Here is a 27,710-nt window from a genome sequence, read left to right on the forward strand (position 1 = left end):
GAAATGATTTATTGCCAGTAGTGTTCCTGCTGACGTTAACTATGTTGATAAACAGAGTAATGTTGATCACCTTCTCAATCAATCAACCTATATATAGCAATTTGTTAGTTTGTAATCTAGCCTGGCTTTTCAGAGATGAACAGAATTATACATATTCAACAGGAAGTCGGCCATCTTGGATTTGGCGTCCATCTTGTTTTACAGAGACCGACCCTGAACACGTCTACGAACGCGAATTTGACACAAACTCGATGTCGGCCATATTTCCGTTGTTTCGCCACCAAACACAAAGTGCCCTGTAACTCACCCGTACCTTGACCTATCGGCACGAAACTTGATATGTGAGACCAAGGGCCCTGAACACATCTGTAAGACATTACATACAAGCACAATGCTGCTTGCAGCTTTACTTTACAGTTGTTTTTGACAAAGCTCCTTTTGAGTCTTTGGATGAAACAACTGAGAGACTCTGGTGCTGAATTACTGACAAATTTGAATATTAATTTTAAAGAAAGCAGAGATCAGTGAAGTTATCAAAACTCAAACATTTTTATTTTTGCAGTATATAACAAAGATTTTGTTATCCATTGTTTTCAGAGGTTGATTGTATAATGAGCCTATGTGTTTTATTGTTGAAGGAGTTGCTTGTGCCCAAACTGTTAAACAGTATGAGATGTAGGAGAAGGTCATGGTGTGCATATATAGTAGGGCTGCCAGCTGTGTTTTGCTGGTTACTCTAACATTGTTCATTCCCTCATTTTAAAGATGTTTATTAGGCAAATGACGTGTCTTAGCTCTGGACTTGGGAGACACTACAATTATCAACTGTTGGAGTCTCTGTCTGTAAGATAATCAATACAACAAACATTTGCTTGCTACCTCAACAAAGCTTATTTGGACAAGGGAAAATAACTAAAAGATTTGTGGACTGCCAAAAATAAGAGTTTTATGGACGTGTCAGCAGCAGCAGCAGGAAGCCAGATGTTACACTGAAGTGGGTCATGAGGTGGGACGGAAGTACATGTTGCGTATTTTTGACAGCTTGAGTCCATACATCAGAGGGTTGAAGAGCGGCTGACATGCAAGAAAATATAAAGATAAAAATATTCTCAGAATATTAGGCGTGCCGCTCATATCAAACCTGCTCTGCAGAACTTCAAAACAAACCCCAATGAAGAAGTTGAGCAGCGAGGCCACTTGAGGTGTGCAGGTACTGATTGCTTTCTGTCTTGTCTGTTTACAACCAGAGAAACAGACTTTTAAAATCCTCACGTATGTTATCAGAATAAGGATGAACGGGATGATGATGGCGATCACCATGAACACCAGGCCGTATATGTTGTTGACACTGGTGTCAGAGCATGAAAGTTTGACCACAGAAAAGTTATCACAGTAAACTTTGTGGATGACATTTCCACACAGCTGTAGAGACAACGTCAGTGATATCAGATTGACAATCTCAAGGAGAGGAAACAACCATGACAGAGCAATGAGCACAGCAACCTTTTTAGATGTCATATTTGTGTTGTACTGCAGAGGGTGACAGATGGCGAGGTAACGGTCGTAGGACATGGTGGTTAAATTTAACAATCCAACACAAACATAAGTGTGACCACAGTAGATCTGCAAGAAACAAAGAGAAAAAGAGATGATGTGAACATTGGAGAGAGTTTGAAGCAGCAATAATGGAAACAAGCCTGTACTACCATACAGTTCATTTACAGACAGGCTGCACAGAAACAGGTACATGGGCTCATGCAGACTTCTGTTCGTACAGATAACTACGATCAGCAGCATGTTGGCAACAATGATTAACACATAGTAACACAGCACAGTCAGGAAGATCACGTATTTATACAGACCAGTGTCAAAGTAAGCTGCCAATATGAAATAAGACACACAAGTCGAGTTCATCTTCACCCTCATCTGTGAAACAAAACAAAAAATTGTTCAGATGATCAGCTGAAGTAATGTGACATTTTCACAAACTTTAGCAAAATGAAATAAAATGAAACAAACACATTCTCCATACATATAAACATGTGATGAGGATGTTTAACAGTGTGAGTCGGAGTCACTGCAACTCTTCTATAAGTCATCACGCTGACGTCATCATCAGAGGGTTGTTCCTAGTATTCTTTTTATGTGTGCTTAGTAAATGTTAGGGGTGGGAATAACCTTTGATCAACTTAATCACAGTATTACTTTTTTTTTTTAAATGTATGTAACGTCATCCTCACGCATCTTCAAACAAGCTCATTTTCAGATTGATTTTAAAATTCCTTTATTTATTTTTCAATATCTTCATGGTCTTGCCCCACAGTATTTGTCCGACTAGCTTCAGCCGTACGCTCTCTCAGGTCGGCAGATCAGTGATGGGTTGTTGTCCCTATGACAAAAAAGGTGGAATGAGTTGCCTTTGTACATAAAACAAACGGATGGCGTTTTTTATTATTTTACTGCATTTTCTTGCATTTACGTTTTTGTCTGTGGTTGGGAAGGTCAGGGCCGGAAGGTTGAGACGTCCGGTTGAATTGTCCAATGGGAGCTGAGAGTTCAGTTCCGTCGATATTCACACAAGGCCTGCTGGGTGGTGGAGTCTGGAAAGAACTCATTTTGTTTGAAATTGGTGCCTTTTCTTTCTTCAAACTCTATTATACAGCTGTTTTCAGTTTGTCTGATCAAACTGTATCTGTCTATATAAACTAAACCTAAAAAATATACAACATAAAACTTAAATGGAAAAGGATCCGATATAAAATACATGCAGATGTACAAGACATAGGAAGGAACACATATGAACACATTAACAAAACACACAACAGATGGCAAAAAGGTAAAGCAGTTCAAGGCAAAATATATTTAAGTCCTATTTTATAATTTGTTTCATGCCGTTTTTGTTTATTTATTTGGATATTTGTATAGTTTGTTGTTTGTATATATTTACATGTCATTACGTACCATACTGTGGGCGTCCACTGACAGTGATGTTTAAAAGAGGTGAGGGAACAGGTTGAGTGGGTGTATGTGTGTGCGTGTGTGTGTGTGTCTGTGTCTTTTACCTCAGTCGCAAGTTATTTACAGGCAAAGTCAAATGAAGTAGCCAACATGTATGAAGAAAATGTTAACGTTGAAGTTAAATGAATGTGTGTGTGTTTTTTTTTAATAAAAATAGGAAAAATAATGGGTCCAGAGATTTCTGGTGCACATTCAAAGTTATTTTCTGTGAGAGGGTCTTGAAGTTAAATTCTGTTTTCTAGTTTTATTTTCACAAAATGTGCAAAACTAGAGGTCCACACTTCCACAGTGTAGAGTGAAGTCCTCTGTCAGTAACATAGGTATGTATGTTTGTGGTCAGACAGTGGTAGGTTTGTGACTAAAACATCTATGTCATGAATATTTTACACTTCATGGTCACTGAATGAAGATGATGAACTCTTCTCATGTGTCACATTTCACTCTAGGTGCCTATTCTGATCCTGGCCTGTATACACATGTGATCTTTGTGTTTGTGCTTTGTTTCTACCTGTTAATCATTGTTGCTAATTTGCTGCTGATTGTAGTTATCTGTATGAACAGAAGTCTACATGAACCTATGTACGTGTTTGTGTGCAGCTTGTTTGTAAATGAACTGTATGGCAGTACAAGCTTGTTTCCAGCACTGCTGCTTCACATTCTCTCTAACATTCACACCATCTCTGTTCCTCTATGTTTCCTGCAGATTTTCTCAGTTTATTCGTATGGTAGCATCGAGTTCACCAACTTGGCTGTCATGTCGTACGACCGCTACCTCGCCATCTGTTACCCTTTGCAATATAAAGCACACATGACAAGCAGTAAAGTTTTCCTGCTTATTGCTGGAATATGGTTTCCTCCTGTTGTCGCTGTTTCTGTGACAGTGTGTTTGACATCGTCTCTGCATCTCTGTGGAAACGTCATTGACAAAGTTTACTGCGACAATTACGCCATCATCAAATTGTCCTGTGGTGACACAAGAGTCAACAATGTCTATGAGCTGATTGCGACATCACTCACTGTCTGCGCTCCCTTGTCCGTCATTGTCTTCTCATACGTAAGGATTTTAAAAGTCTGTTTCTCTGGTTGTAAACAGACAAGACAGAAAGCAGTCAGCACCTGCACACCTCATCTGGCCTCACTGCTCAACTTCTCCTTCGGGGTTTGTTTTGAAGTTTTACAGAGCAGGTTTGATATGAGCAGTGTCCCTATGATTCTGAGAATTTTTTTATCTTTATATTTTCTCACATGTCAGCCGCTGTTCAACCCTGTCATGTACGGACTCAAGCTGTCCAAAATACGTCATGTCTGTAAACATCTGCTGCTCAGCAAGTGTCACTCATCATTCAGCATGTTTGAACAGCTTCAGTATCAACAACACAAGGGACAATGATAATGAAAACAACAACAATAATAATAATGATCATAAAAAGTCACAAAACCTCCAGTGTTGTGTCCCAGTGCTTTTGCTTTACTAGTTATGGTTTTAGATATGCATTATTTTATTGATTATGAATTAATTACTAAATTAAACACTATCCATTAAGACAGCCTTTCTCATAGTGTGGGCCACGTCAGCGACCCCTAATTGTCTGCGAGGTGATAAGCAAGTAACATCATGTTTTAAAATTTAAAAGGTCAGTGTTTTAATTTCAGTGTTTCTCAAACTGCCTGTCACATATATGTGTTGTTTTCAATATCAAATCAACTAGTAGCCTGTGTAAAATCAAAAAATATTTGTTTTGTGGCATTTTCTGACTTGAGCAGTGCAGTGGACCAGTTTTGCGACACCACTGACCACAACCGTTTTGGGGCTATTTTGAGTTAGGTGGTCCGTGTTTTTTTATGGGTTAAGTGGTCCTTGGTCTGAAAAAGTTTGAGAAACACTGCATTAAGATAATGGATGAATCTGTTTAAGTGTTTCTGTAAATGTGAATATGTTATGATTTGTTTGCTTCTCAATGACGGTGAACTTTTGGTATAGGATTTGTTTGAAAACATCATTTTGAAGGTTGAGAAACACTGATTGATCAAGAAAATTGAATGTGCTGTGTCTGTTGTTCACACAGGGAGCCTGCTTTCTACAAAGCAGCTGGTATATTTTTCATAAAATTTTAACTTGGGGGGTGGAGTGGCTCAGTGGTTACAACCGGTACCCTGTGGTACATCATTCAGGTACATCATTCAGCAATGGTCGCAAGTTTGACTCCACCCCTGGCTGATTGTGCTCAATTCCATTGTAAGTCGCTTTGGATAAAAGCATCTGCTAAATGACATGTAATGTAATGTAACTTGCCTTACAATGCCTTTGTATTCAAGAAAATCTCCAGACTCTTTCACATTTTCAATGTCTATAGCTTTTGAATTCTCAGGCACAATGCTTTCTGTTCAAGTTACTAAGTAAAACCCTTTATATTGTCAGCATGAGATCTCTAATCTATAAGCAAACATATTTGATGATCGTTGAGGTTGTTTGGACAATAAACAAATTTTAGCCTCATAACAAAAGGCTCAACTAAAATAGTGCACGTCAGCTTACAGTAAGGCTGTGATAGCACTCTCCCACAAGTCCATAGAAAAAAACTGCATTTTTATCTAGCAAGAACACAGTATCTGGTGTACTTTTGCTTTGTTTGGTAAGTTTGTCTCATTTAGGAAAATTTGAACAAATGATTTTAAACACTGATTAGGTAAATTTTTCTCTCTAAATTGACTGTAGTTGTGAGTGTGAGAGTGAATGGTTGTTGGTATAGCGACCCCCGTGACCCCCATGTGGTGGTAAAGCAGGAGAAAACTATTTTAAATACTGAAATCACACAACACATTGGAACTTAGTGATAGAGGCAAGAGTGGATCAAAAACTCCTTTATGCCATGATGAAAACATTTTCTCAATAGACTTTGGTGTGAGGTAGGGCTGGACGATAATACGATAATGAAATGGCGTGCGTGCCAGAAGTGAGAGCGAGTCAAAAGGAAAACCGCGGTGAATTTAGTTTCTTGTTCGATATTCACAAGACATTGGCCCGCCTCCAACAGTGGCCCTTCCGCCAGGCGCGTTATGGATTTGCTACGGATAAGAATCATTGCCGTCCCTCCCCTGAAGAACACAAGAGCTAACTCATAGCTAATGTGATGTCTGCACCACAACAGACCATATGGTGCTTTTCCACTACCCAGTTTGAGCTCAGTACGGCTCGACTACATGGTTTGGTATGGTTTTCCATTACTACAGTACCTCCTCAACGTGGGTGGAGACATCATAGCAAGGCTATGAAACTGCCATTACTTCATTTTACACGCAACACACACAAACTAGTGACTAGTGACTTGTAAAGCAGTTGTTTTCAGTGTACTCAATCCCAGTCATTCAGTACTTCCTGCATCACAGGAGCGCAGACTCTGTGATGAAATACGGTTGAAGGGGTTGTGATGTGGCTTGTCGCTCATGATTGCCGCTTTCAGTGGTGCTGTTGCTAAATACACCACACTCCTCTGTTGAGATTGTAGTCATTTCCTTGCTAAATGTTGGAAATGAACACAAGTCCTTTTTAACTGATCTACAGTTCGGCATTGTTCAGTTTGATTCTTGTGCTGGACATTGTGCTCATGATTTTTCCAGAATCCAGTGCCGACACTCTGACCAATTAGTGGATGGCAATCTGTTGACGTCACACATAGTATCGGCTCAGCTCGCTTGGAACCTCGTCAGAGCAGGTATTAAAAAAAAGTACCAGGTACTATCGGTAATGGGAAAGCAAAACAACAACGTGCTGAGCTGAGTCGCACCGTGCTGGAACTGGGTAGTGGAAAAGCGACAATAGTGTCTTCTCTGTCTACAACACAAACGCTGATATGTCATAAAAAAATAAACAATATTTAAACCAGAAATAACCTTTTCCTATGTTTACATTTCACTTTCAAGTTTGACAGAAATATTAATGGGATTTAAATTATTAATATATATGGATATCATATGATATAAGAACAGTATATTGTGATAAATAAAATTTCCATATCGCCTGGCCCTTGTGTGCAAGTGGTTTATAAAATTGAAAGTTTTTTTTAATTTTTATTTTTAAGAAAAGCATGTCTAACAGCGAGAGAACGCAGTAAACATGGATCTAGGTTTAAGTAAATACTCAGCACTTTCTTTAGGTCTTCATGGACATATTTCCAAAAATCTAATCTTTGGCCAACCTCAAATAATATCACTTCAGTCACCCAGCATCCCACTGTTCCTTGAACATATATTATCCCATATATTACTTGTTTCAGGTGATTGTTGGGATGTTCATACATTGCATCTTCAGCTATCTTTATCTTTTACTTATGCCTTCATGTAGTTCCAATCCTCAGTTATGACCATCTTTCCTCTTTTTAATATAATTTGTCCACATATATAAGTCCAAATGACATTCCAATTTCTTCGCTGTGGATCAGTGAGTCAGTGTCCAGCTCACTCTTGGCACACAGCTTGAGATCATACATGTAGAGGAGATGGCTAATGGTTGCCCCACTCAAATAAACTTTATTATTATTTAAACGACATCATTACATCACAGAATCATATTGACACATTTTTTTGATGCGGTGTGATGTTTTTACTAAAATTCAAACAGAACATATGAATCACCTGCAAGTCAGAACGAAACTGACGTTTACAGACATGACGTATTTTGGACAGCCTGAGTCCGTAAATCAGAGGGTTGAACAGTGGCTGAGATGTAAGAAAATATAAAGATAATAATATTCTCGGAATATTAGGGGCACTGCTCATATCAAACCTGCTCTGTAAAACTTCAAAACAGACCCCAAAGGAGAAGTTGAGCAGTGAGGCCACGTGAGGTGTGCAGGTGCTGACTGCTTTCTGTCTTGTCTGTTTACAACCAGAGAAACAGACTTTTAAAATCTTCATGTATGTGAACAGGATCAAAGTCAGAGGAACAAAGACTGTGCCTGCTGTGACGAAAAGTCCATAGAGGTTGTTTGGTGTGGTGTCACCACAGGACAGTTTCACTATGGAGTAGTTCACACAGTATACATTGTTGATGATGTTTCCGCACAGCTTAAGTGACAAACTACAGACAATCGTGCCAGTAACTATAAGAAAAGCAAGTAACCACATTATAGCAATGAGTATAGCGATCCTGTTAAAGGTCATGCATGTGCTGTACTGCAGAGGGTAACATATAGCAAGGAAACGGTCGTATGATATGATGGCTAAGGTAAAAAACTCGATTGTGGTATACGAGTAAACACAGTATATCTGCAGGAAACACAAGGAAAGAGAGACAGTGTGAACGTCAAAGAGAACGTGAAGCAGAAGGAATGGAAACAAACCTGTACTACCATACAGTTCATTTACAAACAGGCTGCACAGAAACAGGTACATAGGTTCATGTAGACTTCTGGTCATACAGATAACTACAATCAGCAACACATTAGAAACAATGATCAACACATAGAGACACAGCAAAATCAGAAACAAAAGGTGGTTGAACACTTTGGTTTCAAAGTACCCAGTAAGAGTAAAATAAGTAACTTGTGTCAAGTTCATCCTCTTTGCACGTTTACAGAGCAATTACATGACACGTTTGTTTAAATGTAACTGCTTCAAATTTCATATTATGACAGTTGGTGAGTGTGTGAAAAGAACACCCTAAGCACACACACCTCTTACCATAACATCACAATATTGTTCATGGCTCTGTGTGAATGTTTTAATCTGAAGTGAAACAGCTTCTTTTGTAGTTTTCAAACTGGTGAACGCCCACAGCAGCTGACCTCTGTGGTGCGGGAGCAATAGGCCGAACAGGTTGACAGTTAAAAAACAGGATTCATATTTAATAACAATACTTTAGAACACTCTATTACAATATTTTTGTTTTTACTTTTTTCAACAGAACAATTTCTTACAAACAGGAATCATATCTATTAACAATTAGTCTAATGGTAGCGGATGGTCAGCTGAAGTTTGTGGGATGTGTTAGTGGTGTCTGTTTTTAAAATGTGTCGTTATATCTTTAAGTGCCGTTCACAGGACTCTGTCAAGCCTGAAGTTGGGACAGCAATGGACATAGTGTAGAGTTCTCAACGGGACTGAAAATTACAACCCGACCCGACCCTTGGGTCTTTAAGCCCGAACCCGACCCGACACACCACCATGAATTGAACTTAGCAGCTCCACTCAGTAAAGTAGTACTACTACCGTAGAAGTATGTAAACACAGAATAAGTTTATGATATATTTTGACTTGGTTTTATTTAATTTGCATGACAAAAAATACACAGAACTGACCAAAAGTGAAGAGAGCGAGGCACAATGTTCATTTGACTTAGTAGCTGAAGACTGATGAGGATAAAATATAATATATAATGCTGGAATTAAAAAATAGCATTGATGTTTTATTAAGGGGGGGTGGAGTGGCTCAGTGGTTAAGACCAGTACCCTGTGTGCAAAAGACATCATGGTCGCAAATTCGACACCACCCCTGGCTGATTGTACTCAATTCCCTTGTAAGTCACATTGGATAAAAGATAAAAGTGTCTGCTAAATGACATGTAATGTAATAATGTAATAATTATGAGAAAAGCAACATAATAAATTACCTAAACTATAACAAACTAAATGAGAAACGTGAACAAACACTGATTTGTTCAATGTTATGAAAAACTCCAAATTATATGACACTATAGTTAAGTACAGGATTATGATGAAGTAATAGCAGCAGTGAACATTATTATTACTTGTGCAATGCCTGTGCAAAATCAGTTTTTGTCTGTGTTTTTAGTAATTGTTGGTTTGGTGTGTTTGAGTGCTCATTGTTACTATTACACGGCAAAGGTTCAGTGAAATTGTTATTTGTCTATGGTAGAAAGCAAATACTGATACTGACATAATGACATACAATAAATATGGAAAAATTAACTACATGGTTGCATAACAGTTGGTTGGTTTTCACCGGGAGGCAGAGCTAGAGTTCAGTAGGGTGACAGCTGCAGGAAAGAAGCTTCCTCTGAACCTGCTGGTTCGGGTGCAGAGAGACCTGTAACTCCTCCAGGAGGGGAGTACGGTGAACAGTCTGTGATTGGGGGCACTGTGTTCGTTGTCTGCCTCAGCTTCATGGCACCTTGTCTGACGTGCAGCGTTACTTGCCAATCGAGCACTGTGTTTTTCATCTGACTCGGCTTCATGGTGCCTTGTCTCATTGACAGTACTGTGTGAGTGAGAGGGAGAGTTGCAGCTGTCTTGGCACTGCACTTACTCGTGCCCGTAGCAAGACACCTGTCAAGTTTGAAATCAGTCGGATCATCGGTTCGAGAGATGTTTTTGAAATGTAGAATTCTCAACATTTAAATGACGTCATTTACACATTAAGTGTCCTGTCCATCTGTGGATCCATAGAATTATGCCAGCAGATTTTCTCAAGCATGAGCTACATAAATCCAATTCAGTTTTTATTTTACTTTTAATTTTATAAATTTTCTACATACAATGGGGCACTCAAATATATGCCAGTGATTTTTTGCTACTTCATAAGAGGTAATGACATTTCAACAGTTGTTATATAGTAACAAGATCATTATATCACAGATTCATATTGAGACAGTTTTCTGAAGTGGTTATGGGATGTTTTACTAAAATTCAAACAGAACAAATGAATCACCTACATGTCAAAACGAAGCAGACATTTACAGACATGACGTATTTTGGACAGCCTGAGTCCGTACATCAGAGGGTTGAACAGCGGCTGACATGTAATAAAATATAAAGATAAAATTACTCTTAGAATATTAGGGGCACTGCTCATATCAAACCTGCTCTGTAAAACTTCAAAACAAACCCCAAAGGAGAAGTTGAGCAGTGAGGCCATGTGAGGTGTGCAGGTGCTGACAGCTTTCTGTCTTATCTGTTTACAACCAGAGAAACAGACTTTTAAAATCTTCACGTATGTGAACAGGATCAAAGTCAGAGGAACAAAGACTACGACCATTGTGACGAAAAGTCCATAGATGTTGTTTGGTGTGGTGTCACCACAGGACAGTTTCACTATGGAGTAGTTCACACAGTATACATTGTTGATGATGTTTCCGCACAGCTTAAGTGACAAACTACAGACAATCGTGCCAGTAACTATAAGAAAAGCAAGTAACCACATTATAGCAATGAGTATAGCAATCCTGTTAAAGGTCATGCATGTGCTGTACTGCAGAGGGTAACATATAGCAAGGAAACGGTCATATGACATGATGGCTAAGGTAAAAAACTCGATTGTGGTATACGAGTAAACACAGTAGATCTGCAGGAAACACAAGGAAAGAGAGACAGTGTGAATGTCAGAGAGAACGTGAAGCAGAAGGAATGGAAACAAACCTGTACTACCATACAGTTCATTTACAAACAGGCTGCACAGAAACAGGTACATAGGTTCATGTAGACTTCTGGTCATACAGATAACTACAATCAGCAACACATTAGAAACAATAATAAACACATAGAGACACAGCAAAATCAGAAACAAAAGGTGTTTGAACACTCTGGTTTCAAAGTACCCAGCAAGAGTAAAATAAGTAACTTGTGTCAAGTTCATCCTCCTTGCACATTCACTGAGCAATTACATGACACGTTTGTTTAAATGTAACTGCTTCAAATTTCATATTATGACAGTTGGTGAGTGTGTGAAAAGAACACCCTAAGCACACACACCTCTTACCATAACATCACAATATTGTTCATGGCTCTGTGTGAATGTTTTAATCTGAAGTGAAACAGCTTCTTTTGTAGTTTTCAAACTGGTGAACGCCCACAGCAGCTGACCTCTGTGGTGCGGGAGCAATAGGCCGAAACAGGTTGACAGTTAACAAACAGGATTCATATTTAATAACAATACTTTAGAACACACAATATTTTTGTTTTTACTTTTTTCAACAGAACAATTTCTTACAAACAGGAATCATATCTATTAACAATTAGTCTAATGGTAGCGGATGGTCAGCTGAAGTTTGTGGGATGTGTTAGTGGTGTCTGTTTTTAAAATGTGTCGTTATATCTTTAAGTGCCGTTCACAGGACTCTGTCAAGCCTGAAGTTGGGACAGCAATGGACATAGTGTAGAGTTCTCAACGGGCCTGAAAATTACAACCCGACCCGACCCTTGGGTCTTTAAGCCCGAACCCGACCCGACACACCACCATGAATTGAACTTAGCAGCTCCACTCAGTAAAGTAGTACTACTACCGTAGAAGTATGTAAACACAGAATAAGTTTATGATATATTTTGACTTGGTTTTATTTAATTTGCATGACAAAAAATACACAGAACTGACCAAAAGTGAAGATTTGACTTAGTAGCTGAAGCCTGATGAGGATAAAATATAATATATAATACTGGAATTAAAAAATAGCATTGATGTTTTATTATGAGAAAAGCAACATAATAAAATATCTCAAATATAACAAACTAAATGAGAAACGTGAACAAACACTGATTTGTTCAATATTATAAAAAACTCCAAATTATATGACACTATAGTTAAGTACAGGATTATGATGAAGTAATAGCAGCAGTGAACATTATTATTACTTGTGCAATGCCTGTGCAAAATCTGTTTTTGTCTGTGTTTTTAGTAATTGTTGGTTTGGTGTGTTTGAGTGCTCATTGTTACTATTACACGGCAAAGGTTCAGTGAAATTGTTATTTGTCTATGGTAGAAAGCAAATACTGATACTGACATAATGACATACAATAAATATGGAAAAATTAACTACATGGTTGCATAACAGTTGGTTGGTTTTCACCGGGAGGCAGAGCTAGAGTTCAGTAGGGTGACAGCTGCAGGAAAGAAGCTTCCTCTGAACCTGCTGGTTCGGGTGCAGAGAGACCTGTAACTCCTCCAGGAGGGGAGTACAGTGAACAGTCTGTGATTGGGGGCACTGTGTTCGTTGTCTGCCTCAGCTTCACGGTGCCTTGTCTGACGTGCAGCGTTACTTGCCAATCAAGCACTGCGTTTTTCATTTGACTCGGCTTCACGGTGCCTTGTCTCATTGACAGTGCTGTGTGAGTGAGAGGGAGAGTTGCAGTTGTCTTGGCACTGCACTTGTGCCCGTAGCAAGACACCTGTCAAGTTTGAAATCAGTCGGATCATCGATTCGAGAGATATGCGACTTACAGACAGACAGACGTTCCTGGAATTTATGGATTATTGAATGGTGTTGTGTGTTGTGTTTATGGCAGATTTTGATGCCATGAAAAAAAACAGGCAAACGTTAAGTTCATACTCTTTACTTCAAACTTTTAATAAGTAGCTATTATCATAAATAGGCAGGAGGCTACGGAGCTTCAAGAGCAGGACAACGAGACTGAGGAACAGCTTCTACCCTGGAGCTGTCTGACTCCTGAACTCTCTGTAGCCCCCATAGCCTTGCTGCCCCCACTCCAACGGACTGTACTTTGCACATGCCCCCAGTACCGTACGCCACCTTTGCACAAATTTTATTTACCTCTAGAGGTTTTAAAGTTTTAGTCTTTTTTAATTAATATTTTGTTAAGTTAAACTGTTGGTTCTTCTTTCTTACTTTCTTATTCTTCTTTATTGCTGGGCCGACCAGGTTCTGGAGAGACTGATTTTCGTTCTGACCGCATGTCTTAATGTGTGTTGGTATGACAATAAAGAAATCTTGAATCTTGAATCTTGAAATCAAGTGATATAACTTAAGTTATTCCCTGACTGTGCTCTTTTAATCTGAGCTTCCCTGACACATTTTCTGTAGACTTTATTGCCTTAAATTCTAGTTTCTGCACTCTTTCTTTTTTCGCTTCTTAGTTTCTGCACTCTTTCTTTTTTCGCTTCTTAGTTTCTGCACTTTTTTGGCTTCTGTTAAGACAGGGGTCTGCAACGCATGTGGCTCTTCAGTGGCTCCATGCAGCTTTGGAAAATCAATTTCAAAGCGAACCCTTCTTTTTACTTTTTAGTGATCAAGGTGATAAATAAAGTGGTTTCATATTTCGTCCACCAAAATATGCATCACATCCTATGTCTACGTTAAATGAGAACTTGAAACCTCCCCAGACCCAACAAACTTGTTTTTGAAATGTGGAATTCCCAACACTTAAATGACGTCATGTACACATTAAGTGTCCTGTCCATCTGTGGATCCATAGAATTATGCCAGCAGATTTTCTCAAGCATGAGCTACATAAAATACAATTCAGTTTTTATTTTACTTTTAATTTTATAAATTTTCTACAAACAATGGGGCACTCAAATATATGCCAGTGATTTTTTGGTACTTCGTGTGAGGTAATGACATTTCAACAGCTGTTATATAGTAACAAGATCATTATATCACAGAATCATATTGAGACAGTTTTCTGAAGCGGTGTGATGTTTTACTAAAATTCAAACAGAACAAATGAATCACCTACATGTCAGAACAAAGCAGACATTTACAGACATGACGTATTTTGGACAGCCTGAGTCCGTACATCAGAGGGTTGAACAGCGGCTGACATGTAATAAAATATATTGATAAAAATATTCTTAGAATATTAGGGGCGTGAGAGGCAGGGCGGGACAATTCATACAGTGTACAGTTTATACAGATAAATAAATATTATCAGATTCTCAATAGTATTTCAATTCAGGGGTGGCTTGAAAAAATGTCTGTCCTCTTGGGGGGGCATGACACAAAATAATTGAGAACCACTGCATTAAAGTGTTGAACAGTGGCTGACGTAAGAAAATATAAAGATAAAAATATTCTCAGAATATTATATGCTGTAATATGCTCATGTCAAACCTGCTGTGGAAAATTTCAAAACAAACCCCAAAGAAGAAGTTGAGCAGTGAGGCCACGTGAGGTGTGCAGGTGCTGACTGCTTGCTTTCTTATCCGTTTACAACCAGAGAAACAAACTTTTAAAATCCTCATGTATGTGAACAGGATCAAAGTCAGAGGAACAAAGACTATAAATCACCTGGCGATCATTCCCCAGAGGTTGTTGACTGTAGTGTCACCACAGGACAGTTTGACAATGTAATAGTTATCACAGTAAACTTTGTTAATGATGTTTCCACACAGTTGCAGAGACAAAGTCAGGTATATTGTGTAGCTCATCATAAAAAAAACAAGTAACCATGTTATAGCAATGAGTATAGCAATCCAGCTGACATCTGAAGGTCCAGAATGCTGGATTTACAAGAGTGTCGTTGATGTTAAGTGAAATACGACATGGTGTCAACACGGGGCATTTCTTCTGGAAAAAAAGTAAGCTTAATGTTGTATCAGGGTTTGACTTCCTGTCCTGCTTGTGCTGAATTCTGCTTTGTGTCATGTGATGTTATTACTCAAATTCAAACAAAACAAATGAATCACCTACATGTCAGAACGAAGCAGACGTTTACATACATGATGTATTTTGGACAGCCTGAGTCCGTATATCAGAGGGTTGAACAGTGGCTGACATGTGAGAAAATATAAAGATAAAAAAATTCTCAGAGTATTAGGGGCGCTGCTCATGTCAAACCTGCTGTGAAAAATTTCGAAACAAACCCCAAAGGAGAAGTTGAGCAGTGAGGCCAGGTGAGGTGTGCAGGTGCTGACTGCTTTCTGTCTTGTCTGTTTACAACCAGAGAAACAGACTTTTAAAATCTTCATGTATGAGAACATGATCAAAGTCAGAGGAACAAATACTGTGACCACTGTGCCGATCAGTCCACATATGTTGTTGACTGTAGTGTCACCACAGGACAGTTTGACAATGTAATAGTTATCACAGTAAACTTTGTTAATGATGTTTCCACACAGTTGCAGAGAAGAAGTCAATAACATTGTGTAGCACATGATAAATAAAGCAAGTAACCACGTTACAGCAATGAGTATAGCAATCCTGTTAAAGGTCATGCGTGTGCTATACTGCAGAGGGTAACATATAGCAAGGAAACGGTCATATGACATGATGGCTAAGGTAAAAAACTCGATTGTGGCATATGAGTAAAGACAGTAGATCTGCAGGAAACACAAGGAAAGAGACACAGTGTGAACGTCAGAGAGAACGTGAAGCAGCAGGAATGGAAACAAACCTGTACTACCATACAGTTCATTTACAAACAGGCTGCACAGAAACAGGTACATAGGTTCATGTAGACTTCTGGTCATACAGATAACTACAATTAGCAACACATTAGAAACAATGATCAACACATAGAGACACAGCAAAATCAGAAACAAAAGGTGCTTAAACACTTTGGTGTCAAAGTACCCAGCAAGAGTAAAATAAGTAACTTGTGTCAAGTTCATCATCCTTGCACATTCACTGAGCAATTACACAACATGTTTGTTTAATTTAACTGATTCAAGTTCCATACTATAACAGTTGGTGAGTGTGTGAAAAGAACACACCAAGCACTCACACCTCTTACCTTAGCATCACAATATTGTTCATGGCTCTGTGTGAATGTTTTCATGAACAGCTCCTTTTATAGTTTTCAAACTGGAGAATGCCCACAGCAGAAGCTGACCTCTGTTGAAATGTGGCACTTCATCATTTTATTGACTATTCAAAATTAGCAATAATTATAATTAAATAATATCTTAAGTTGGTATTTGTGGTTCCTAAGCACCCAAAAGAAGGGGAAAAATAGCCAGATATTCACAAGTCTTAAGAATTTTGCTGGTTTAATGAATTTGGATTATGGTTAATATTTAGATTTAATTTAATAGGGCTGGGGATTATGGTTGAAAAACATATCACGATCATCCGTATCGATAATTATTCAACATTTTTCATGACTTATTAAAAATGAATAATTAAAAAAAAAGTATTTTGACTTTAACACTTTTATTCTAAACTCATAAACTTTCCTCTTATTTTAATCACTACAGTTATCAGACCACACAGAGGGAAATAGTAATGTCAAGCACGTTCATGAGATTTTTAAAACCAAATTTTTCAACTATGCTGACTGGAAGCATGTCATTTACTCTGTGATAAGTCACTGCCTCAGTTTGTACCATAATGGAAAAATCTGAAAGATGAGAACACTGAGGCTGACATACCATAACTTCAAATAATTCACACACAACACTGTCAATAACCACATGCAGAACCTAATGGCAATCACCTCATTCAGGGCAGGCTACAGAAGTTCAGCTAAGTTTGTGAGATTTAGCTTTTTATCACATGCAATTTAGTCGTACAGTTTGAGCTGAAGGTTTACAAAAACACTGAACATATCGTACAGTGTATGCCCATCAATAGGATGGTTACCACATTTTTACCAATTACATTTAATTCCAACATTCTTCCATTTTTGTTTGTTTCATACAATTCATGTCATTTTCATGTTAGTTTACATAAATCTCTGCAATCATGTATTTCTGATGAACATGACTTTAATAAATCGCTGTACATGTACCAAATATATCAACAATAAAGTGAGAGAACATAAGGTGAGATTTTAATATATAGAAAAACAAACAAAGCAAAAACAAAAAGATTAAAGTCGGAGAACAACAATTTCTTTGTCTCATAATTACAGTTTCTTTGTTGCCTACCCCTGGTATAGTTGAGCCAGTTGAACGTCAAGTTTTACCACCTTTGTCAATGTAAAAATTGGGGATGGAGTTCATTTTCCCATCAGTTCATGCATGGGGTGTGAGCAGGGCAGGCCTTCTCTATTCAGTTCAAATTAAACATGAGACTGAAAATTGTCCAGGTTAATATGACAAAGATATACAGACTGTTTTACATCTGATCTGTGTGGCAAGTCAGTTTATTATGACAGAAGAGATCTTTACAGGCATTTCGTATTTTGCTCATTTGTAATCCAAACATTACTGGATTCAGCAGTGGCTGAATGATAAGGAAATACAGAGACAGCATGATGCGCACGACTCTGGGTACAGCACTCATATCAAACCTACTCTGAATAGTTTCAAACATACAACCAAAGGAAAAGTTGAGCAGTGAGGCCAGGTGAGGTGAGCAGGTGCTGAGAGCTTTCTGTCTCGTCTGTTTACAACCAAAAAAACAGACTTTTAAAATCCTCATGTAGGAGAAGAGGATAGGAACCAGAGGGACTACGACGGTAAGAATGACACCAAATATTCCCCAGATGTTGTTTACAGAGGTGTTGGAGCATGCCAATTTAACAACCAGGTAGTTGTTACATGCCACATTGTCAATAACATTTCCACACAGCGTCAGACGGAGGTGTAAAGACAATGTGATCAAAACCTTCACAAACGAAAACAACCATATAACAGCAATGAAGATAAAAGCTCTGTGAGTCGTCATACGTGTGTTATACTGCAGAGGATAACAAATGGCAATGTACCTGTCAAAAGACATCACAGCTAAGTTACATAATTCTACATTAGCATAAGTGTAAACATAGAAAATCTGCAGGAAACAGAAAGGAACAGAGATGGTGTGAACGTCTGAGAGAATTTGGATCAGCAGTAATGGGAACAAGCCTGTACTACCATGCACTTCATTTACAAACAGGCTGCACAGAAACAGGTACATAGGCTCATGTAGACTTCTGGACATACAGATAACTACAATCAGCAACACATTAGAAACAATGATCAACACATAGAGACACAGCACAATCAGAAAAAAAAGGTGTTTGAACACTCTGGTGTCAAAGTACGCAGCAAGAGTAAAATATGTAACTTGTGTCAAGTTCATCATCCTTGTGCATTCATTGAGCAATTACATGATATGTTTGTCTCAATTTAACTGCTTCAAATTTCATATTAATGGGAGTTGGTGAAAACAAAACATGAAGCACACACACATCTTACCTTAACATCACAATGTGTTCATAACTTGGTGTAAGTGTTTCCATCTGAAGGGAATCTGGTTCTTTTAAATGTTTCCCGTTGGTGAACGCCCACAACAACAGCTGACGTTGTCATCAACAAAAGATGAAAAAGTTAGCACGGCACCATATGACCTTCAGAATGTCCAGTTTTGTGCACTTTGCCAGGGAGGATGCCAATGTAATTTTGGGAGCTTTTGCCGAGACCACTACAAACATGACTTAAAACAAGCCTGAAATTAGATTAATTCCACATGGGGCTAGGTGGAAAGCAACCTTGCAAAGATGTTTTTATTAACATTTCCACAACAGAGTGCAACAATTATTTTGCTGATGGTGAAAAGAAATGCTTGTTACTTCCGTTTAAAATATGGGGACGTACGGCCAGTGCTCCCATCGTGTCACAAAATGTACAAAATGATCCCACGGCTGTACATGTACCAAAGTATTTGACATACAGTGGGTATGGAAAGTATTCAGACCCCTTTAAATTTTTCACTCTTTGTTTCATTGCAGCCATTTGCTAAAATCAAAAAAGTTCATTTTGTTTCTCATTAATGTACACTCAACACCACATCTTGACAGAAAAAAAACAGAAATGTAGAAATTTTTGCAAATTTATTAAAAAAGAAAAACTGAAGGCCTTATTTTGCCAACCTAGATTTTCTCTTATGAAGTAGACAAAAAGTCAACTTAAGCACTGAATTCCATAGATGGGATGAAAATATCCTGTATACAAAAAACAAAACTTAATGAGTGGAGGAAGGAGGAAAAACTGAAAATCAAAAAAGAAATTTGGAGCAGAGAGGAGGAGACATAACACAGCATCAGACCTGTTTTTAAATGGTAAATATTAAATTATTTCCTACTAGTCTCAGAATGCCGCAGGTGCGGGCGCCCATCTATAATTAGGGCACAGGCAAGACTGTCATCTGGCCTGCTGTTAGTGATAAATTTTGTCAGATTAATGTCATTATCTTGGCCAAGACAGTGGGTGTAAAAACAGGCTGACACATATGGACAAGTTGAATGAGGACTTGCATGGAGGTTCATGGAGACTTCTGTTCATACAGATAACTACAATCATACATGTGTTGGAAACAATTATCATTATGACTGTCATCACAAGTAACATGAAATACAAGTATTTCAAACTTCCAACTTGCATGTATGCTCCGAGTACAAAAAAGTTGAATTCGTCATAATTGTTAGGGAGATAAACATAAAGAATAATAAAAACCTCCTGTTCATGATGCAATACTAATGCACTACTACTTGTCTCATTTGAACTCTTATATCGGACTAAAACAAAAGCATCAATGACAGCTATTTCCAGTTAGATATATCATTTCAGCGGCTCAGCACCTTGTCTTGAAGGGGACATAGACCGGAAGCTCCAATTGCTGCTTTTGTGTGTGTATCTGCGTCATTACCTCGTTTATGAAACCCTACAGTTTCAGAAGAAACAGTTTAGCGACTGCAGAGAAAATAGGGTTTTATTGTTTTCCTGGGCTGTGCAAAGCAGAAATGGACTTTCGTTTGCTGATGATGTCTGCAGGAAACCTCACCACCGTAGCACCTCCTGGTGTGGGCACTAGTCCGGGCACATCCGGTTGCGTACATTCAACCGCGTTGACACGATGACCAATTTGCATTGAGATTCTCCTGATGATGTCACGTACATGCTGATGGCCAGACTCTGCTCAAAATGGAGGAGAATGGAATAATTTTTGTGTGTGTGCACTCGGAGCTCCACCTGACAAGTTGCTATATGCACTCTATCTCGCTGAAATGTCTACAAATAGAAAACTGCCATCGTGTGTGGGTCAACACCAACGGCATTTGGAGCCAGACACAACTTGGCGAGTTTCACCGTTTACTTCAGAAGCTCCCTGGAATCACTTCCAGCAATACTTTTGAATGACAAGCAGCTAATTTGATGACTTGCTAGCTCTTACAGGCCAGGATTGAGGAGTGATGCCAACAACAGGTGTTTTCGTCCCAGCTGTGGTTCTCATCCATATGGAGCTCCCGAAGTTAACAGTAAAACTCGCCAGCTGTGTCCGGCTCCAGATGGTGTTGTGAAACCACACACCACTGTTGCGGAGATTTGATTATCAGGTGAGCTGACCAGGGATGGGGTTTTTGGAGTCAGAGAGGAGTTAAGTTGAAAAGCTTTATTGGAAGCAGCTCAGATCTGAGGAGAACTGAGACAATGCCAAACATAAACAAGTAGATGTTAACAGTTAACAGTCCCAGAGTTAGGATATTTTAAGGGTTTTGGATGCCTTTCTCTGCTGATACATACAGCTGACCTTCGGGAGGACTGCATAGTTGACTTATCAGTCCTGTTTGGTGTGAATGCAGTATAGGGGTCATAGGAAACAACAGGGAAATCCCCCCATAAACTGGACCAGTAGTCCTTATATGATCCAGCCAAGGGATCCACATATACTGTGTCTGTTTGTCACACAATATATCCTGGTCAATGGTATTGTCCAGTATTTTGACCTACCATTTAAGAATCGTGGTGTAGGTCACTCCATCAAAGGGGGGCAGGGCCTGGACTGGGACACAGCTTGGGACTAAATGTAAAACAGCACAATGCACACTGTAAAGCTGATAAAGACAGTGTTTAGTGTGAAACACCAGTTTAGCCTTGATCACCTCTTCATAATGATATGTCTTTGAGTTAAACATTGCAAAACTTCTCCAACTAAACGTTCCTCCACAGATACTGCTGCTCTCTCTTAAGGCAAAGATCAACATGTTTGTCCCTGAGGCATCTTCAGCAGTTTAAGATGTTACAAACCATGTCCAGATAAACTGATCTCTCCATATCCTGCTGCATAGGTCAAAGATCAACTTGTTTGTCCCTGAGGAGTCTTTACATCAGCCACAGTGAGAGAGCTGAGCACTGGCCTCTTTGTCCACAGAGGGCTGCTAATGATGTCCCTTCAGACGTACAATGACCAGTGTTTTTCCATCTGATATGTAATGTTTTCTCTCCAGAGGGAAGAATACATCAACTACAAACGTTTTCAGAACCTCATGGTTACTTCTAATGGTAAATAAAACTTTATCTTACTTCATTTATGGAGGTTAGATGCATATTGGAAGGTTGATAAACTTTAATGTTGAATGCAGTGACATGTGTTACACATTACAAATGTTGTGTCAGCAATCTTTATGAGTTAAATGTCCAGTGAAATTTGGCGGAAATTGAAGATAAAATATTTATTAAGTCTACAATCGCCCATTGTTTTTCATTACCCCAGAATTAACCTTTTAAAAGTATATCAGGAGCTAGGTTAACTCCAGGGTTGTTGCCATTATGGACTACCATGTTTTTTTTTTTACAATAGACCACAATAACAATTTGTTTTTTAACTGTAATAATAAATGAAGGCTACAACGGTCTTCCAACACACTTTGAAGTTCACAAATAACTTTTAACCTTTAAACGTTAAATGTTATCTTTATATTCGTGACAAGTGATTACCATAACTCAAATATGTCAGAAGGCCAGCTGTAACTTCGAATGAATATTGTTAGGTATGTGTTTTGTTAAGATTTTATCAATGCCAGTACTGATACCTACGGAGCCCCTACGGAGGATATTGTCGTACTTGCACCAGTAAAGAAAACCTCCCTCTCAATATTCTGTTTAAATGTCTCTCAGTAATAATGGTTCCAGCCTAAAATAAAACTCTGTCACGCTATCTCTGTCCATCATGTAGCTTTAGCCCCTCTACTGCCTCCACCTTTGACCTTAGAGGAGGTACGCTTGATTTGCTTACCCAACTGTCCAGGAATGATGATATTATTAATTAGTATTTCGTGCGTACTTTTTCACCCCTCCACAAGAGGGGTGAGAGTGATGAGTTGATGTGAATTTTACTGTACCATTTTACTTTGGTACCCCAAGAGAAGGGTGCCAAACACAGCTGCAGACTAAATGTAAAATTGGTACACTGGCATCTGTAATGTAAAGCTACTGAAGTCAATAGTCAGTGTGTTACATGCATGTTAAAAGTCCAATTTTAGTAGAAAATAGCTGTCATTTAGTAGACTAAGACAATCATTTGGTTTTCTTAATGTCATGTGAACACATTAGTCCGACTAAAATCGAGCTAGTCTTAATCGAACTAACATACCTGGATAATGCAATTCATAGTATGATTACTCTTGCATGTATACACTTGCTATTTTTCGCATAGACCAACATTTGATCCCTGGTCTTTAACCCGGAAGTAGAAGGTGATGATGTATAAACTGCAGTACTATTGCTGGAAAAAGACGTCAGTTAGAGCAAAAGTTAAAGAGAAGACACACAGTTAAAGGGATGTTTCAAAACAAGTTCAACTAATGTCATCTCTACAGACCCTGCTGCTTAGGTCAAAGATCAACGTGTTTGTCCCTGAAGTGTCTTTACATCGACCACAGTTTCCACTGACTATCTTACAAACAACTAAATGAGCTGGTTAGCAGTGAGAGCTGAGCACTCATTCCTGTGGTCCACAGAGGCCTGGTAATGACGTCCTTGCAGACATATAGACCAGTGTTTGTCCTCAGGATCAGCAGCATTTCCTCTCTGTTGGGAATTATTACATCAATAGCTTAGACTTTCTTGAACTTAGTTTTAAACTTGTGAATGAAAGTGGTTCATAAGTCTGTGCCACATACTCACACACAGTGACACTTGGCCTTGTGTATGAAGTGGTGTGGGACTGGAGCTTAGGTTTCAACACCAGATGGACTGAATAGTTTGAAGCTGCTAAGATAAAGAAATAAGACATTTTTAATTTAAATCAGCAACACAGTTGATAAGGTTTGACATTCAGAATTTAGTAAAAAAACAAATTAGTTATCATTTCATCATTGTCAGTTTCAGTTGTGTGGCACAATGATGATAGGAAATTCTACTTTTTCTTATTTCGTTCTTGGAGGTTACATGCAGGTTGGAAGTTTGAGATACTTGTATTTCGTGTTGACTGCAGTGACATACATGTCTAATGTCGTTTCCAACACATGTGTAATTGTGGTTATCTGTATGACTAGAAGTCTGCATGAACCTATGTACATGTTTCTGTGCAGCCTGTTTATAAATGAACTGTATGGTGGTGTAGCATTTTTTCCATTTCTCCTGCTTCACATTCTCTCTGACATTCACACTGTTCCTATTCCTTTTTGTTTTCTGCAGATTTTCTGCTTATACAGTTACGTAAATGTAGAATTTTTGAACTTAGCAGCAATGGCATATGACAGGTATGTCGCCATCTGCTGTCCTTTGCAGTATCATACTCATATGACAACAAGCAAGGTGTTAATCTCTATTTTCGTTCTATGGTTGTACTCGTTTGCAAAAGTTCTAGCTACTGTTTTCTTAAACATCCAATTGACACGTTGTAGAAACATCATGGATGAAGTGTATTGCAAAAACTACTCTGTTGTTAATTTGGCTTGTTCTGACACGACAGTGAACAATATCTATGGACTGTTCAGTACCGTCATCACCATCTTAGTCCCTCTGCTTCCCATCCTCTTCTCCTACTTGAAGATTCTACTAGTCTGTTTCTCTGGTTCTAAAGAGACAAGACAGAAAGCTATCAGTACCTGTGCACCTCAGCTGGCCTCCCTGCTCAACTTCTCTTTTGCTTGTTTTATTCATATACTTCAGAGTAGGATGGTTGTCAGTGGTTTTCCCGAAGTCCTGCAGATTTTTCTTTCTCTGTATCATATGATCATCCAACCAATACTGAATCCTTTAATGTTTGGATTACAAATATCCACAATTCGTAACGCCTGTAAAAATCTCTTCTGTCATAACAAACAACACACAGATCTGATGTAAACAATAATTGATATACCTTTGTCATATTTAATTTAAGTTTGATGCTTAAACAGACTGTATAGTTTGCATGACCCGTGTGGTTCACTGTCACTGAATGAAGATGGGATTTAAAAATAAAATTATATCAAATAATTTGAAGTAGAGATGTTCTGATTCCAATACCAGCACCAGAAATGCCTCAGATACTGTGCAAAAGGGCCAGGCCAGTCATTTGTGAGTCATCAGCGAGTACTTGAACTGATATCACATCGATATCAGTTTATTAGTTCCACTCAGATAAAACTGCAGCTGTGCTTTACTGCCACTGGGAGGTGCTGTAGCTTTTGCCAAAACAAGCTGAAGTGTCAGAAGTTTGGTGATGTTTCATGCTGAAGAGATTGTCATGCTCTGGCAACATTTTAACATTTAAGCTTGTGTCTATATTGATTCTATAGTTGTTCGGGTTTGTGCTGTGATGGGGCTAAAACATGCAACAATGCTGTTTGCACTAAGTTGCTTCAACACTTTTCTCTGTTGAATAATTATCGACTATTTCCAGATCATTTGTTTCACATTCCAGGTATTGCCACTGAAGACTACATCTCTTGGATTAGAAGTTATTGTCTTTGGACACAGTTTCTATTTCCCTGATATTGCACTGAACACCTGATTTATGCCTAAAGTGGACTGTCCATACTTTAAGTATATGGTCATGGAGTCCAGGTTATTTGAAGTGGACAGAGGCCTCATTTTATAGGATAGAGCTAAAGCAGCTATAATTGCAGTAGAAAGTGACAGGACTATGTTGCTGGGGCCACAATATGACCAAGCTGCATTTTTCATAGTGCTTAGCATTTGAATGATGAAGACCCTGTCTTCTTTAAATGCCAGTGCTCAGAAGATGAATGTTACACAAAACAAGGTCCTTGTCTTTCTAGGGTAACTATAGTCAATTTTTACCCCACAGAACCTTTTCTTGTCAGAGACATGACCTAAACTGTCCTCTGTTGGAGTCCATATCTTGACTGTTTGAAGTTGGAGTTTAACACTTACAGTGCAGCTTACCACCACAAGTGACATCCTATAGTTGGGTATGGTTCTGTCCACTACGCATCATTTGACACGATATTTGAAGTGAACAATGCCAAAAACCTGAAGTAGTGTCCATTATATGTATGACTGACTTTGGGCCTCTAAACCCTCAGTAAGACCCCCAAATGTATCTCTAAATTTGGATGTGGTGCGGTACATTTTACATATCATGAATGAGCAATGATATACAGTTTACAGAAGAACAATCAGCATCTAGATTGGCACAGCACCCCCCACGACCCTCTGGTGGAGGATAAAGCGGTAGATGCTGACTGACTTACTGACAATCAGCATCTAGAAGAGCATTTTTTGCTCAGTTTCAGAACTAATATGCATCAAGTGACCATTCAGGTACACTGCACATGCACATGCTGGTGTTAACAGGAAGTTGATGCTCTCCTCTGACAACAACAATGGTGTGAAGTAGAACTCACAGCTGACAGTTAACCAAGTGTCATCATTTCCGAAGCATGAGAAGCACTCAAGCTTCCTACACTCTTGATGGGCCCAGAATTGGGCCGAAGGGAATTAGGTCACCGGTGTACATTCATTCACAAGCTGCGGTGTGAACGACCACATTTTGAGCAGTTGAGTTGATTGTTTTACAGCCATCTCACTTTACTAGTACAGTGTTGTTGTTGCCTCCGTCTGTCTTGACATAAAACAAATCACTTATTTTTTGGGCGATGTGGAATCTAAATATTGCTACATACAGAAGGACAGAGACCTTTAATGGACATAAGCACTACAGTTTAGTGCCCATATCAAATGCACACTTGTTGAAAGTGATGGTTTGAGAGGGAGATCAATAATGGGCAATAAATCTGTTGGGTCAATCAATTCACCAACTATATGAAAAGGTCTTAAGTCAACCCAAGTCCCAAATTAACAAAGGAAGTAAAAAGCATTAATGGCCAACTCTACTTAGTTTTTAGGCATCTTCAGTACATTATAGACAATCAATCTGGTATAGGCATTGAAAAAATCCTAACCATCCCTAATCATACAAAAATTAGTTACAACTGGCCCTCTGGCATATTTAGGAGTTATGGTCATGCACAGGTCACAAATATAAAAATAACCTCAATCGCACACATGTTGGAAACTACATGTGAGATCTATATCAACAGCAATTAACATGAAAAACAACATCTAACAAAAACATCTAACTTCCAACATGCGCATAACCTCCAAACATTCATCAAGACAAAGTTTAATTTACCATCAGAGGTTCAGAAAGTTTAAGAAAGAATTTGCTATGATGTTATCGTTTCCCCCGAGAGAGGAAACATCACAGATTCTGTGGACAAACACTGGACAAACTGATCAGTGTGTGTCCGAGGGGAGGTCATTAGCAGTCCACAGAGACCAGTTCTCAGCTCTCCCTGTTAAACAGATAAGTCGTGTTTTTTCCCTAAAGGAATCAGTGGAAACTGTGGCTAATGTGAAGTCACTCCAGTGACAAACATGTTGACTTCTGACCTGAATAACACCAGAAGCAGGGTCTGTGTAGGAAAGTTTAGTTAGAGAAGTTTTGTATCATTTCCTTAACATTTGTTAGTCTTCCTTTACAAAGATCGTGTTTACATGTTGTTCTATACTACTGAAAGTGCTTTTTTTTCTTTTTTTTGAGCAAGCCTGAAATCTTTTCATTTTTGTTGTGTGCCATCTTCATTTCCTCTTCACCAGTAACACATGGACTGATATTTACACATCTTAACAAATCTTACAAGTGTTCCCTTTACTGTGTCGCCCAAAGTATTCAAATAGACCTTGTGGTTGCAGATATTTACTCATTTCATTATGTGTGCAATTTTTCGACCTACAAAATAGGCTTAGGGCTTAAAGGTCTGGCCATGAACCAAGGCTAACCTACTAAACACTCAGTATGTTTACATGCACAGTTTAATTGAGCTAAGGCTGTAGTCTGTGTAAGACGGGCA

The 27,710-nt window shown here is 38.7% G+C and overlaps 7 protein-coding genes across 7 annotated transcripts; 2 read left to right on the plus strand and 5 right to left on the minus strand.

Annotated features, from left to right (window-relative positions):
- Positions 1-934: 934 nt before the first annotated feature.
- On the minus strand, positions 935-2,122 carry LOC122760366 (olfactory receptor 52N5-like). The gene is made up of 3 exons (XM_044015492.1): positions 2,033-2,122; positions 1,863-1,926; positions 935-1,623 (listed from the first exon to the last, which is right to left on the minus strand). The coding sequence occupies exon 3, from the start codon at positions 1,570-1,572 to the stop codon at positions 1,000-1,002; it is 573 nt and encodes a 190-aa protein (XP_043871427.1). The 5' UTR covers positions 1,573-1,623; positions 1,863-1,926; positions 2,033-2,122; the 3' UTR covers positions 935-999.
- Positions 2,123-3,040: 918 nt separating this feature from the next.
- LOC122760367 (olfactory receptor 142-like) lies at positions 3,041-4,653 on the plus strand. The gene has a single exon (XM_044015493.1). The coding sequence runs from the start codon at positions 3,422-3,424 to the stop codon at positions 4,406-4,408; it is 987 nt and encodes a 328-aa protein (XP_043871428.1). The 5' UTR covers positions 3,041-3,421; the 3' UTR covers positions 4,409-4,653.
- Positions 4,654-7,248: 2,595 nt separating this feature from the next.
- On the minus strand, positions 7,249-8,723 carry LOC122760372 (olfactory receptor 478-like). Its single transcript, XM_044015497.1, has one exon. The coding sequence runs from the start codon at positions 8,572-8,574 to the stop codon at positions 7,582-7,584; it is 993 nt and encodes a 330-aa protein (XP_043871432.1). The 5' UTR covers positions 8,575-8,723; the 3' UTR covers positions 7,249-7,581.
- A 913-nt stretch (positions 8,724-9,636) lies between these two features.
- On the minus strand, positions 9,637-11,756 carry LOC122760370 (olfactory receptor 478-like). The gene has a single exon (XM_044015495.1). It carries the CDS (start codon positions 11,605-11,607, stop codon positions 10,684-10,686), a length of 924 nt encoding a protein of 307 aa, XP_043871430.1. The 5' UTR covers positions 11,608-11,756; the 3' UTR covers positions 9,637-10,683.
- A 1,907-nt stretch (positions 11,757-13,663) lies between these two features.
- LOC122760350 (olfactory receptor 52N5-like) lies at positions 13,664-16,561 on the minus strand. Its single transcript, XM_044015469.1, has 2 exons — positions 16,437-16,561; positions 13,664-16,023 (listed from the first exon to the last, which is right to left on the minus strand). The coding sequence occupies exons 1-2, from the start codon at positions 16,479-16,481 to the stop codon at positions 15,391-15,393; spliced, it is 678 nt and encodes a 225-aa protein (XP_043871404.1). The 5' UTR covers positions 16,482-16,561; the 3' UTR covers positions 13,664-15,390.
- A 103-nt stretch (positions 16,562-16,664) lies between these two features.
- LOC122760349 (olfactory receptor 11A1-like) lies at positions 16,665-18,847 on the minus strand. The gene has a single exon (XM_044015468.1). It carries the CDS (start codon positions 18,710-18,712, stop codon positions 17,762-17,764), a length of 951 nt encoding a protein of 316 aa, XP_043871403.1. The 5' UTR covers positions 18,713-18,847; the 3' UTR covers positions 16,665-17,761.
- A 4,621-nt stretch (positions 18,848-23,468) lies between these two features.
- On the plus strand, positions 23,469-24,797 carry LOC122760373 (olfactory receptor 11A1-like). Its single transcript, XM_044015498.1, has one exon. The coding sequence runs from the start codon at positions 23,749-23,751 to the stop codon at positions 24,694-24,696; it is 948 nt and encodes a 315-aa protein (XP_043871433.1). The 5' UTR covers positions 23,469-23,748; the 3' UTR covers positions 24,697-24,797.
- The last annotated feature ends 2,913 nt before the right edge of the window (positions 24,798-27,710 follow it).

This window comes from Solea senegalensis, unplaced genomic scaffold (genome assembly GCF_019176455.1).
Source record: "Solea senegalensis isolate Sse05_10M unplaced genomic scaffold, IFAPA_SoseM_1 scf7180000013475, whole genome shotgun sequence".
NCBI lineage: Eukaryota > Metazoa > Chordata > Actinopteri > Pleuronectiformes > Soleidae > Solea > Solea senegalensis.